The sequence below is a fragment of the Syngnathus floridae genome, chromosome 3 (genome assembly GCF_059516105.1).
Source record: "Syngnathus floridae isolate MCC-2025c chromosome 3, RoL_Sflo_1.0, whole genome shotgun sequence".
Lineage (NCBI taxonomy): Eukaryota > Metazoa > Chordata > Actinopteri > Syngnathiformes > Syngnathidae > Syngnathus > Syngnathus floridae.
In genome coordinates this window covers 7,003,070-7,017,444 of record NC_142415.1, presented here as the reverse complement: position 1 = coordinate 7,017,444, position 14,375 = coordinate 7,003,070, and the positions used below count along the sequence as shown (strand labels likewise).

General features: G+C 38.5%; 1 protein-coding gene across 2 annotated transcripts; it reads right to left on the bottom strand.

Annotated features, from left to right (window-relative positions):
- Positions 1–20: 20 nt before the first annotated feature.
- Positions 21–11,167, bottom strand: pkd1l3 (polycystic kidney disease 1-like 3). Of its 2 annotated transcripts, XM_088371554.1 has the most exons (23): positions 11,031–11,167; positions 10,896–10,921; positions 10,797–10,818; positions 10,654–10,715; positions 10,501–10,563; positions 10,115–10,273; positions 9,918–10,030; positions 9,702–9,825; positions 9,499–9,621; positions 9,126–9,342; positions 8,198–8,379; positions 7,248–7,478; positions 7,041–7,142; positions 6,297–6,475; positions 5,804–5,950; positions 5,539–5,741; positions 3,924–4,111; positions 3,658–3,790; positions 3,380–3,575; positions 3,061–3,277; positions 1,644–1,728; positions 1,219–1,220; positions 21–556 (listed from the first exon to the last, which is right to left on the bottom strand). In XM_088371554.1, exons 4-23 carry the CDS (start codon positions 10,690–10,692, stop codon positions 458–460), a joined length of 2,802 nt encoding a protein of 933 aa, XP_088227680.1. In that variant the 5' UTR covers positions 10,693–10,715; positions 10,797–10,818; positions 10,896–10,921; positions 11,031–11,167; the 3' UTR covers positions 21–457. The 2 variants fall into 2 exon arrangements, with proteins under 2 accessions (XP_088227680.1, XP_088227679.1); XM_088371553.1 differs by lacking the exon at positions 1,219–1,220 and having other exon boundaries at positions 26–556; positions 11,031–11,162.
- Positions 11,168–14,375: the final 3,208 nt, after the last annotated feature.

Genomic DNA, 14,375 nt, shown 5'->3' with positions numbered 1-14,375 from the left:
TAGTCCTTTTTACTTTGACGGAGTATAACATTTTTTTCATTTTAATGGATTAAGTGTGTAACAAAAACCAAAATTTAAACACATTGTTAAAACACATTGTTTGAAACGAGAGCCGTTTATTCAATTCCAAACTTAGGCAGGTCCATGAAGCTTGTCACGCAAGGGAATTTTTTAGTTCATCTTACATACACCTCATAAAAATAGTACATACTGTACAAACAGTACATATCATTCACAAGTCATCTCCACACTCCACAAATGGCCTAAATAAAACAACTTAATTGTTGTCTCGTTTCAAAGAAAAGATGTCATGAAAAATTAACAACTATGCTAAATCCAATGATCAGGTACTTTTAAAAAGTATTGTCAAATCTATTGATAAGGTAATTTTGAAAAGTTGCCAACTTGCCACACTTTCGTCCAGTCTATTGAAGCATATACAAAAGAGAATGTAAATTTATCGTCCAATGCGTTCAAGGGAAGAAAAGAGGATGTCAGGGATTGCTACATGCTCAGAGTTCGCCCCTGGAGTAAAGCCTGCATTTGTCTTCTTGTTCTGTTAAATTAAACAGATGCACCCGTGAGTCTCATGGTACCGTTATGTTACTTAATTTGATACAAACCCACAAACAGACCTGTTCAGAAGGGAAAATAACAAATGCCACATCGTCAAGACAAATATTGTAAGCATCAGGATTCTAATAGTTTTCATTATTATTGGGCTGTGTATTATTTCTATTTTAGCAGGTTGATTTTTAATTTTTCATAAAATGATTTTAGGTTTTGGTAGTTTTTGTAATAATTTCAGTTTTTTTTTTTAAATATATGGAGTATTTATGGAGTACAAAGTTTTACAAAAAAAAAGATAATTGAGTGGTGTGTAATAAAATAAACGACTAATTTTCAAACGAGTGTTGGACCTTGCTCATGTACGAACATAGAGCAATTACAAAATAAATACATTTAAATTGAACTCTTAAAGCTATATATAATGGCAAAAAACAAAAAAAGGTGAAGATTATTGCTATAATTACATTGTAATTACCAGTTAGTTTCAGTAAATTGTTATTTTTTTTAAAAAGGATGAATGTTTTTATTTTATTACATTAACAAAGATGTTTTCTTGATTTTAATTTGAATATTTTGTTAGTTTTCTTTAAGTATTAACCTTGTTTTGCATTCATGGTCAAAGAGCACTGTGCCAAATGGAATACATACCTCTAGTTTTATAAATTATCAGTGAGAAGTCTGTTCAGTTTATGTGACTAGTGAAATATAATCCATCCCATAGTTTATCTTCTTACTAAGACTAAATTCAATTGTGATGAAAAGTAATTAATTTGCCTTTAAAAACAAAGTGATCAAATAAAAAGATTGTTTTTAAAGTTCAAAGTCATTATCTATCCTTGTATTATATTTAAGGGATGAAATAGAGTATATATATATATATATATATATATATATATATATATATATATATATATATATATATATATATATATATATATATATATAAGAACCTGGAGGCGGCTGAAAACTCTTCAAACAAATGTCAATCCTATTGCCATCACTGCAACAAATGGTAAATGGAGTGCAAGGGCTAAAAGAGCATTACAAAGTATTACAGCAGTTTGACCACTCACCTGAAAGCACTTGTTCAATTTCTTCAGTTTCGTCAACAGCTACTGGTTTAAGCAACAGGGCGAAAAAGACAGCAACTCCAATCACCTTTGGAATAAAATAAAATAAAATAAAATGTTATCACATTTAAAGAACATACAAAATGAGACCACAATAGCATCGGTAAAATGAACGGTAAAATGAACGGACAGTAACAACAGCAATAAAGATTTTAGAGGAGATGTAGTATTTGTTTTCTCATTTGTCTGCGTGTAAAGTCTGTATCATACTTTTAAAATGCCCCAAAAATCGAGACTTACAGCTTATTTTACACTGAACTTTTTTTCAGCCTTGAGAAACAGCCTATTTTGAGGATTTCTCTATGCACCTCAGAAAAGATTTGTTATACTAAGCTCAACTAAAGAAAGTCAAATTACCTTTTTTTTTAAAAAAAAAAATCCCCTTTAGTAATAATAATAATAATAATAATAACGAATATAGTACATCAGGAATTTATAACAGCATTTCATTCTTTACATTCTTTAAATTGCATTATTACATTCATCATTACATTTTTTACGTCACTTAACAATGGAAAGAATTCCCCTCAAAATTGTACTTCCCATATTTTTTTTTTGTGTACAAATGTCTTAAAAATAAGAAACTAACAATTTCCTACTTTGAATCTTTGGAAACTATTTTTGGTGTTCTATTTTAGAATACGGATTTAACATGAGTAATATGGAAAAAGTAAAGTGCTGTGAGCTTACCGACTACTGTTTTTTTCGCACCATAAGGCACGAATTGTTGAATTATTGTTACAAGTGTGCGCTTCAATGTAATAAATAGCATACAGGATTATAAGGTGCACCCTCATTGAATATTTTATTTTAGAAATTATTTCATATGTAGGGCGCACTGGATGAAAAGGCGCATATAATAAAAACTATACTGCATCAAACTGAGGTCGACTAGGGTTGCGGTATGCGTCCACTAGCCAATAACCGGTTATTAGTAAACAATCGCGTTTCTCAAACTATCTCCTATAAAAGTGATCCGCACCGACTAAAGTTCGATCTAACACATTAGTACTGTTTACTACATACTGGATACGCATCCACTGTAATTCCCAACTTAGTCAGGCCGAGCCAGTGCTACAGTATTACATTTTTTGTGTGTGTGTGCGCGCGATTAAGCGTGAATTTTCTATGTAAAGCAGCTTGAGTGTTTAGAAAAGCGCTATATAAAACTAAAACTAAACTAAAACTAAATTATTATTATTGTTACAAGTGTGCGCTTCAATGTAATAAATAGCATACAGTAAGCATAAGGCTGATATTATTTTCAAGCAAAACAGCAAAGAAGAGGAGAATTTTGAAAAAGTGCCCATTGCAAGGATGAATGTGTCTTATTAAGTGGACAGATTTTACCCGAACTCACCTTGAGAGGCTGCAATATAAAAATACTCTGGAAAAGAGAGAGGCCTAGAGACATGATCCACTTGATGGACTTTGCTTTGCCATAGTAAAAGCCATAGAGTAAAGTGAAAAATGTGGACATGCTGCTCAGGGAAATCAGCAGGAACCAGCCGAGAAACGTACACCACCAGGGCAACCGGCACTCAGATGACACCCTCTTCTTTTTTGTTGGAGGTGGGCTTGGCCACAGACAAGAAAACAAGAGCACATGTTCTCATCAAATGAAGCAAGTCATCAAACATGCATTTTGTTTGTATAAGTGTGACAGACAAAGAGCTGACCAGCATACTAAATGACTGCTGAAGACCATGTCGGACTTGCGAACCAGCAGGTTGCTGATGTCTAGTGCTCGTGTATAATCCTGCGGAGTCGGGAAGTTCTTTCCATCCAACCTTTCCAGACACATGAACAGGCGACGAAGCGCAGCTAGGAGGAATTTGCTGCAATAAACCCAATGCAGGTCGCTTTCAGTTTCCCCTTGACAGACACAAATCCCAAGAAGAATTTTTTAGCATCCCTACAAATATCTTTTGTTTTTTTTGCATGATAATTGAGGTACCTTGCATAAGATGGATGAATTCATGCACTCTGTTAAAGGCTGAAAAGAGATCAGTAATGGACTCCAGTCTGTACAGTTGTGCCATTTTGTTCCGCAGACTCCTGCTCAGCAGCGAAAGGACCTCCTCGGTTTCCTGGCAAGGAACAGCCGACCAAAACAATGACCTGGTTGAAAGTAACAGATACGCAGCGCCCCTTTTCTACATCAGGACTGGCAGTGTGATCTTACAAGGTCAGCAATGAAGCCATGCCTATCATTAAACATACCTTTAGAATGGTTGGGATGGTAACCTCCCGCGGCCTCATTGTGTCCTCCGAGCTGCTTTTTTGAGACTTTGAAACGATGCGAGGTTTGATGCTTCGGAATATGGTGATGATGAGGATGTTTATTGGAAACATGAGAAGACCGCTCTCAACGCCCACCATGATATCCTGCCATGTAACGTGCAGTGAAGCTGGGCAGGGATCATATACAGAATGTAGAAGAACGGATGTGCCAATGAGCAAGTAATTGAGGGGTGCTATCAAATGTACAGTTTTCCATGGTAATCAGCAATCACAACCCATGTTTATAAAAGTCATCCACCTGATTTGAGCTGAGCTAGCCATTTTCTTGTTGACCCGTCCACAGAAACCAGCTGGGATATTAAAGGCTCACCCGCAAGAACAATGACAATAAGTGCTACGAGAGATTTATATGTTGGCATTGAGCACAGATCAAGATGCATATATAAAAGTCTATAAAATAGGACTTTAAAAAAGCCCACACTTCACTACCCACAATGTGCTGGAGTTTAGGAAAAGCACATACGTATAGTAATGTCATTAAAATATTTATGGTGCTTATGTTTTGAATAATTATTCTAAAATAATTGGATGCACATTTAATCAAATTTTACATTAACTTGGCCAGTTCAAAATCAGTGCGATAAGTAATCCCTTGCGCTCTCTGCTGGTGTGATGGTTCAATATATTAAATGCATGTTATCAGGCCGCACTTCTGTTTATCTCTTGCCACCGTGACAGAGTGGATTTTAAAAGTCTACACACCCCTGCTCAAGTGCCAGATTTTTGCGGTATAAAAAAATTAGACATTGTTAAATGGTTTTGCAACATTTTTCCATCATAATGTAACCTGTTCAACTAGATTGGAAAAAAGAATCAATGGGAAAAGTTCAAACAAGCAACTGAGATAATGTGGTTGCACATGTGTGCACACCTTTTTAATATAATTGAGGGTATGGCTGTGTTCAATTTTAACCATTAACCAATCACATTCAAACTTATATGCGATTCAGGACACAACCAGTCAAACCACTATGTTTTAGTAGACTTTTGCAAATATTCTTTTGTTTCCTATCTGAGGTCTGTAGAATTTTTGCTTCAATTGTTATAAATATCACCCTGTTTATAACTTCCTCCACCTTGACAAAGCTCCCATTTGCAGCTAAAGGTCTTCATTTTTTTGTATCACAAAAATCCATTTGAACAGGGGTGTGTAGACTTTTTATATCCTCTGTAGCTCATCCCAGGATCAACAGTACTCTAAAGTTGATATGAGGAAAAAACTTGAAATTAAAGTTGCTAAGTTCATCATAAATGAGTTAGGGTGAAGGGCATATATGTTTTTTTTTTTCCTCCCAGAGTTCCAGAAAAACACCTGCGCGGAAGCTGCATGAATTTGTCATTTGCAATCAACCCATCAAGAGTTTTCACACATTCAGATTGTGCTGATGGGTCAAAATGCAGAGGTCAAATTTCCTGTTTGTGTGCATAAATGACAAATAAAGATGGTTTTATTCTATTGTAATTCATTGTATATCTCACATGCTGACAAAATCGATATAATCAAGGCACACTCATGATTCAAAAGCAGGTTTACCAATAGAAAGGACCACTGGAGAATCCTCATTCTCTGGAATGTTCCAAAAGGCAATATTGATGGCCATGGTGCAGAGGAGCAGGCTCATACAACAAGAAACCCTCTGAACTCGAGTGAAAGGGCTCCGAGATGGCGGATCCACAATGGACACCCAAATATGTTCATCCCTAAAACCCGTCGATGTTCGGCTCTGGAAAATATTCCTGATAATAAAGAGGCAAAGTATGTCAGACTTTCCCAATGCCTTCAAGACATCTGACATTACCTGAAGCAGGAAACCTCATTGTTCTTTGCAGCATTGAATATCTTCTCCGTCAAACCATCTCCGTGGTCACCGCTTATCCAACAGTCACAAAAGAAGTGCCAAACATGTTGAGTTTGGAGATCGCGTATGGTCATCTGGTTTATATACCTTAACACAGGAGGAATTCACTAGATCAGTGTGTAGATGTGGTCGTCAGGTGCTAGCCAGGGCCAGCAAGGCCTTCTCTAAACGCTAACACAACCACTGACAAACATTTACATCCTTAAGTCTAAATTTGGATTATTAAATTAGATGCACACGATAATGCATTTAAGTATCCCTGGTGAGTGTGATTGATTTTCCATAAATGTATCGTTTTTGTCATGAACAGTAGTTTCATTGCCATTGTTGTGTTTTCATAACATTTTGCCTGGATTACTCTCATGCACTTTTTATTTTGGAATCACCCAATCCTCCCATAAGTGTCTCTAATCGCCCTACATGTCTCACATACCATGATGGATGACCTCCTGAGTTGTCGTGACGCAGCCTTATGTTTCGCACTTCACCCAGTGGGAAGGGTGTGGCTAACAGGAACACGTCAACAGCTCCCCTTTCAAAGACAGGCTTGTCAGGATCCGTGAGATGATGTGCATCACTTTGTCCTTCTGAGCCAAACAGCGTCACAGTGACCTTAAGAGAGAAACAATGAATGTTCTACTCACCCATCAGCAAACCTAAATTTAGCATGCTTGACATCAAAATGTAGACTCTGTTTCACAAACATCAAATAATTATTGTTTTAAATGTTACAATAAGCCATATAATAGTTTTTAAAGTAGTTAAAAGTTTTGAATTTGAAACTGCTGGTGTAAAAAAACTTTGTCAAAGAAACTACCGAGTACACGGGACCATTTTCCTTTAGCATCATTTTGTTTGCTACATATTGACCTCTAACCATTTTTGTGAACTTAAAACAATTAAATCTGATTCAAACAACCATGAATGATGACAAGGTTTTAACAATTCTTAAAGCTATAAGATACTATTTTATTGTACTGATGATTCAGCCAAATGCAAAAAGTAACTCATGACTTGGAATCAAATCGAAGCAAAGTGGAATTTTCTTCAAAAGCCAATTTGCTCACCGGAGCACAACCCAATGAGGGATCCGTTTTCTTGATTGTTTAATTTCCTATCCATTGAGTTGGTGGGCAAAATCACAAAAACTCAGTCATTGTCATTCATAAAGACTTACATTGGCAGTCGTCCCTGCATTCTTGCGCTGTCCAGTTTGGACACTGACCAAGTAGTTGTACTGCGCACACGGGTGGTTGTCCTCCAGCAGACTCATCTTCCTCTGACATTTGATTATTGCCATAACGATAGGTTAGCGATAGGTGAACAAAATATTGGATGAGTATTTTTGGATGCTTTTGATAAAGGGTTCTGTTCAATGACTCACTCTGGAGAGTGATCTGCGATCAGCATAGTACGCCCACAAGAGAGTGACCAGGTAGAGGCCGAAGAAAGCACAAACAAGTGAAACCACCACATAGTTTTGAGACACAGAGCCAAATAACTCAGCTGTGCGTGTTAAGTCCACATGGTTAGGCATGACAAAGAAGGAACCCCCAAAAAGAGTGAGGTGATTGCAGAGACAATGAGTTTGTCCAGGAGTGCTTTGCTTCCCAACCTGCGGGTAAAAAGAACATGATGTGAAATTTAAGCTGCCGTGTGAAATTCTGACTTGTGACCCTTCTCCAACCTAAATTGCAATTACCGTATTTTCCGGACTATAAAGCGCACCGGCCTATAAGGCGCACCGGCCTATAAGGCGCACCTTCAATGAATGGCCCATTTGAAAACTTTGTCCTTAAATAAGGCGCACCGGACTACAAAGCGCACCATTAATGCATCATGTCAGATTTTTAATCCAAATCAAATCATTCTCCATTTTATCTTTTTTATTTCAACTTCAGATGCAACAAATTACTTTATAATCACAAAATAATGATCCATAGTCTTTTTGATTCATGATTCATAGTCTTCAGCGGGCCACTTATGATTGATTTCATGACACAACGCTTCGGGCCAGTTTAAATTTAAGAATGTGGTCCATATATAAGACATACCGGACTATAAGGTGCACTGTCGGCTTTTGAGAACATTTTAGGTTTTTAGGTGCGCCTTATAGTCCGGAAAATACGGTATATGTGGTCTAATACTGAAGTAAAACAAACTTGTTGACCAAGGAAGCTTGAAGGACAAGCAAAACAACAAGAAACTGAGCTCAACTGCCTCCAGGAATAGAATTGAACATAAAATGTAATTTGAATGTTCCTCTTTTTCGAATCTGTGTACAGAGAGTGCAGGGAATGTTGTTTTGGAATGATTTGCCTGGTAGAAACTCACCTGACAGCCATCTGTGCTCCATATCTGCCGGTCTATGCTCCAGTACATGCACTTGGTCATGAAAGTGGTGATGCTCAGAGTAATGCCTTGCTTCCACGTGGAGTTGAAGAGTTCACTGCTAATGTACCATACCCCAGGAGTCTGCCGTAACATCTCTGGTGTTATGATCCATTGATAGCCTCCTTTGGTTGAACAAACAAACAAACAAACAAACAAACAAACAAATAAATAAACAAACAAATAAATAAATAAATAAATAAATAAATAAATAAATAAATAAATAAATAAATAAATAAATAAATAAAATCTAAAAAAAATGCATGATGGAACTAAATTGTTTTGTTTGAATATCAGAAGAGCGCAAAACAGCTAGCTACAAAACAAACTGACAAATTACTCGTTTTCAAATCAGACGAGTAAAAACTGGTCAAATATAAAAAAAAAAAGGCATTATTAAAAGTTAAGACAATTTGCAATTCTAGTAATGACACGAATTTGATGCACAATTTGTCTTTGCAGGCCACATAAAATGATGTGCTGGGCCGTATCTGCCCCCCGGCCGGGCCTTGTGTTTGACACCTGTGCTCTAAGGGAAAGTAAACGCACAAATTTTGTTTACAATATGTGCTGTTATCACCTGCTTTTATCTATCGGGGGCGGGGAGCATTTTGTGACTTGCTGTCAACTGAAAATGACATTACAGTTGCCAGATGTCAGACAACCAATCGCAGCTAAGACAACTGATGACCATCACTATCCCTATACTATTACAGTTTATGATTAAAAAAAGAAAAAAAAATCATCATAAAAATTTTATGAAAGTTCCATTTAGTTTCTTGCTCAAGGGCAGTCCATACCCCAAATTTTACACTCAATCAAAACATGTTATCATGAAAAGCAAGAACAAGAAGCTTGACGTAATAGTTACCTATTTGGTTTACGATGGTCACGTTAGCAAAGTAGCTGGAATTAGGAGGTGACCCTTGAGAAAGTGTAAGAATCAAGGACATGTTTCCACTTGGTTCCACTCTGACACAGATGGACATGGAAGAGTCTGAGACATTGACTCTAGTCAGTACTTTCGTATTTTCTTCAAGTGCAACTGTATGGTTAATTATATGAATGAATGGGCGAGGCATAAATATCTGTGAAGAAACAATTCAGTGTCATTACCTTTGCCATTGACATTGTGTTTTCATTGCAGTTTTATTGTCTTTGATTTTGTCAAAAACGACAAATATGGGAAAGATACAGTACATGCATACTCGAGTGATCCAAATCATGTCTTATCACAGTTGTACCTCTATCATTTCTGTGAGATTGGCCAACGGAACATCTGATTCTCCATCACTCAGTAAAAGGCTGCAAACTGTTCCAGAGATATTGTCATCAGTTGGATGAGGATTCACAGAGAATGTAGACATCTACCAAACAAAACAACTGATAAGAGTGTCACTTCTGACAACAAAGATGAAAATACATGCCCAATGGTGTGCACACACACCTGAGCAATGATTCTTTCATGTTGTCCAATGTGACTCTGTAGAACGGAATATGGGGGCATTACGATGAACTCACCATCTTCCACTGAGCCCAGAATAACATTGCTGAGGTCTTCGGGGTCGTGACTGAGTGGAAACAGGAAAATCAGAATTTTTATAGTTGGAAGAAATGCAAAGTTTCTGTCACCTGAGTTACTATGATGAAAGCCTGAACCAACCTGCTCTGGTAGATGGTCCCTGTTGAGTACCTGATGACAATTCTCTGCAATGTTTCTGAACTCAGCAGCATTAAAATGGTCCGGAAAATTTCAAATATATCCTCAAATATGGGCTGGTAGAGGTGGTGATACGTTACCATTTTTCAATTGCAACAGTACTGAAGTATTGAAGTATTTATGTTTTATTTTAAACTTACTGTGCGGTTAGGGCTCGTCTGGATGTCACATTTGTTCATGGAGATGTCAAGGATGCTAATGCTGCAGCTAATGATGTGACTGATTATGTCCGTGTTTTCAAGGGCAAATTCAGGTGACATATTTTGAGTGCCTTTCAACAAATACAGAATGAATTCATTCTGTAACAGAGGAGAAGAGAGGTATTATGTAAGCAGTAGTGAAAAATCATATTGTTCTTATTGGCACCCGAGGTATTCAGGTATTTCTTTTCATATTTTATACAGAGTAGCGATTCAATAATGCAAATGTATTTACAATATGTGTCTCACAATATTTATAGTGCTGTTTTAGAAGAAGATTTAGGAGTTAAGTGTCCTCAAGTATCAAAATAAATTTAGTAACCCACCCTACTTTCCTCTGTTGGCTCCCCTACTTCTGTTTCCATTCGCATGAGTTCATTATCAGCTTCCTTTTGCAAATCAAGGATAAATGTGAGCCCAATATATGCAAAACAACTTTACATTTCTGAAATTTATTGAGCCCCAAAAATAATACGTACCAAAAGGAGATTTACAATGTCATAGATATGGGGAGCCATCGGGTGTTCACTCCTTTTAAACCCTAGAACACGGTATGTTTGACAGCATCACACAACAGCGATTTTAATTTTGCTTTTATGACTTGTCAAGCAGTATCACTCACGTGATTTAGATCCCAATGAGTTCTATAATTATAAACAAAAGCAGCACATTAATAACATTCTTACTTGGTTTTCTACTGTCAGCAAAATGTTCATCTCACCTGTATGTTTTGTGGCAACCGCAAACCTTTCCAGATAAAAAAAGACAATAAATGTTTGGATCTGGATGTTCACACAATTAGGTGATGTTTGTGTGTAGAATCAAAAGGAGAGCTGCTTAACGATGTGACACCTACTGCGGGTGCAGAAGAAACTTCGTTTGTGGTTGCAGTCGGATGATACAATGAGCTGGAAAGGATTCAGCTTCACATACGTGCAGCTGGTAGCGTCTTCAGAGGCAACAGCATCTTCTGAAGGAGGAGTATGTGTTCATAGAGATGCACAAATGCAAGTCACAAACACATTTCTACGTAAAAGAACCAACGTTCCATTGTTTGCATTTGAATGACTGGCAACTGGTATTTCAGTGAAAGATGCTACTGATGACATTAATTAGAGTTTCATTCCAGCTAGATCAAGGGTTGGCAACCCGCGGCTCCAGAGCCGCATGCGGCTCTTTGGCACGCCCCTAGCGGCTCCCTGGAGTTTTTGCAATAATGCGTGTAAATGGAAAAATATAGTATTTTTTGCTGTTTTTTTTAAACATGGTTTTTAGATGGTAATCATGACACAAACATTCTTATGTTGTAAAAATGTAGTATGTAGTTGTAAATATAGTAAAAATACCGAATTTCAGAATGGCGTCAAATAGCAAATTTGCGTCATAGCCTGCGAGACAACACCGGCGAGTTGTAAACAAACAAGCGTGTGAGTGATGGGCCATGGATTCGAAAGGCAAAAAGAGAAAGATAGCCCGATGAGACCAGTGGGTTTAAGAAAGAATGGACTGAACTATTTGCTTTCATTGCCAATGCTGAAGGATTGCCTGCATGTTTGATTTGCAATGAGAAGTTGTCAAATAACAAGAAGAGCAATTTGGAGCGATATTTTCAGCCAAAGCATGCTAGATTTATTGCCCATCACCAAGAAAAACCAGTTTCAAGAAACGAATTTTATCTCTAAACTCTACTACTGCTGCGCGTTTTTTTTTTGCAGCCCGAGAGATAATGAAGCGCGGAAAACAATTCACCGATGGTGAGTATACATGAAGGATTAATTTATTAAAATATCAGAGTGCCTATTTTTTGTCTTAAAAAACAAAACCGAGATTATTCAGAAAATTAAAGCTATGCCTCTCTCCGCAAAAACAGTGAAGGAAAGGGTAATTAAATGGGAAAAAGTATCACCGATAAGCAAATCAAGGACATTAATTCAGCTCCAGCTATCTCAATGGCCTGTGACGAGTTGTGTAACGTGACTGATATTGAACAGACAGCTCTTCTCTGCAGTTGTACATGTTGTGCAAATTGTTTTTTTCCCCAACTGTATTTGCAGACGTTGCCTTAAAAGGGAACTCAATCCCAATATTTAATTTAGAGTAATGTAATGTGTGTGCCCTCAATAGTCTAAACATGGCAATCTGATTATTAATATTGTGTGTGGAATATGAGCGAAGCAGCAAAAATCCCACATTTTTCATAAATCTCAGGGGTGGTCATATAGACGCTGGCTGTCGCCTGGAAATCATAGTTGCCAGGTCTTAGGTCACAACCAACACAGCTACCTTGTTTCCTGAAGCTGATTGGTTGTGACCTGATACCTGGCAACTGTAATGTCAGTTTTAGTCAACAGCAAGTGGCAAAAAGGCCGTCCTCTGAGATGGACAAAAATAAGTGAATTCTGCTGCTTAACTCTTATTCCACAAATGAATCATTATTCGGAATACTGTTTGACTTGTTGGGATGCACTGAACATACTCTTACAAAGGAAATTTGGGGGTTGACTTCCGTTTTAAAAATGTAAGGGGAGCAAGGGGCGAGATAAAGAAAATATCTGCCTTTCACTTATAACCGAAAATTGTGAAAGACATTGTGAGGAAAGTAAAAAAGTGCACTTCACTACTAGTAGTGTGTATGATAATTGACTAAGGACATTAGCCATCTCAGCATTTCTAAAACAATGCATCTAATGTTTGCCTTTGCACAGTTATGGAGGTAATGAAAGGAGAAACGGAGTGAAAATTCTTGTTGAAATATTGTTAAAATGTCAATGACCTACAAAAGAAAAAAAATTTAATACTCTCACCCAACAAGGCATCCAGGTTGTCCTCGCAAACTTGCTTCCCCAGCCACCAGCTGAGGTTACTGGTGCTTCTCTGTTGGGTGATGTTGCTCAGAAACATTTTGACAGCATCATTAAACTCCATCACTAAGACTCCTCTTCGCTGTGCACAGCTGTTCCTTGCTTGCATCCAGGATTTAGACTCGCTGTAAATCTCATAACAAGCATTTTTGAACACATTTTCACACAGTGAGGGTGTTCCTTCAGGTTGACAGAGCTCAGTTGTTTCAGAAAAATATAGAGCAGCAACCCCCCAAAAAACAGCAACTCTGACCAACATGTTTGCTCTTTTTCTTAGCTCACACAATGGTACAGAGGGCGCCTGTAGCAACAACTGCTCAAGGTTAGTTCAGTCGACCAATGTAAAGCAGAGCGCTTTCTCCAAGAAAACTCTGCATGTGTTCTCAATACATTAGGAAAATCACTGCCGACACTCAAACAAGATGCAAAACGCAAGTATCATCACGGGTTTGACTAGTGTGACTGTATCTAGCTACTACTCCAAGGTGTACTCTGGTTTTTGCCCACAGTCATCTGAGATAGTTTGAAGCTTTACCTCAAGTCTTAACAGATTCAAAATTCAACCTCCTGCTGAATCAAATTCAAGATGGTGGCGCGTGCACACGCAGCGACCTCTCTCTGTCCCGCCCGTACGGTGTTTTGTTCGTTTAATGAGTGTTTGTCCGACAGTTTTATGTGTTCGTCTTGTCGTAATACGTCGTGCTACAGGTACAGCAGGCAGGTTCTGCTCGACATCGGCGAAAGTGGGTTTTGTGGCGTTCTGGACTTTGATACGGAGACATTAAAGGCGCTTGGACTGCTCCGTCCTGGTGCGTCGCCGGTCTCGCCTGCTATTCCTCCCCCGGTTGGAATGCGTCGGAAGCGGTGTGCGAGGAGGCAGAAGAGGGGCAAGCGCGGAGGCGTCCGGGCCAGGCTGGCGGCCAACCCAGCTCGCCCGGCCGTGCCTTCCATTCTTCTGGCGAATGTTCGTTCGCTGGACAACAAGATGGATTACGTTCGCCTGCTGAGATCCACGAACCGGACAGTGCGTAACTGCTGTGTGCTCGTGTTCACTGAGACCTGGTTGACTGTCAACATTCCGAACTCTGCTGTGCATCTGGAGTGGCTAGCGTGCTATCGGGCAGACCGTGCCATTGTGAGAGGGGGGAAAGTCGCGAGGAGGTGGAATATGCGTCTACGTCGGTGACGAATGGTGCTGGGACTCCGTAGTGGTATGCAGGCACTGCTCGCCACTGGCGGAGTTTGTGGTCATTAAGTGCCGTCCTTTTTACCTGCCGAGGGAATTTACTGCGATTCTGCTAGTCGCGGTATACATCCCGCCTACCAACATCGAAGGCGAC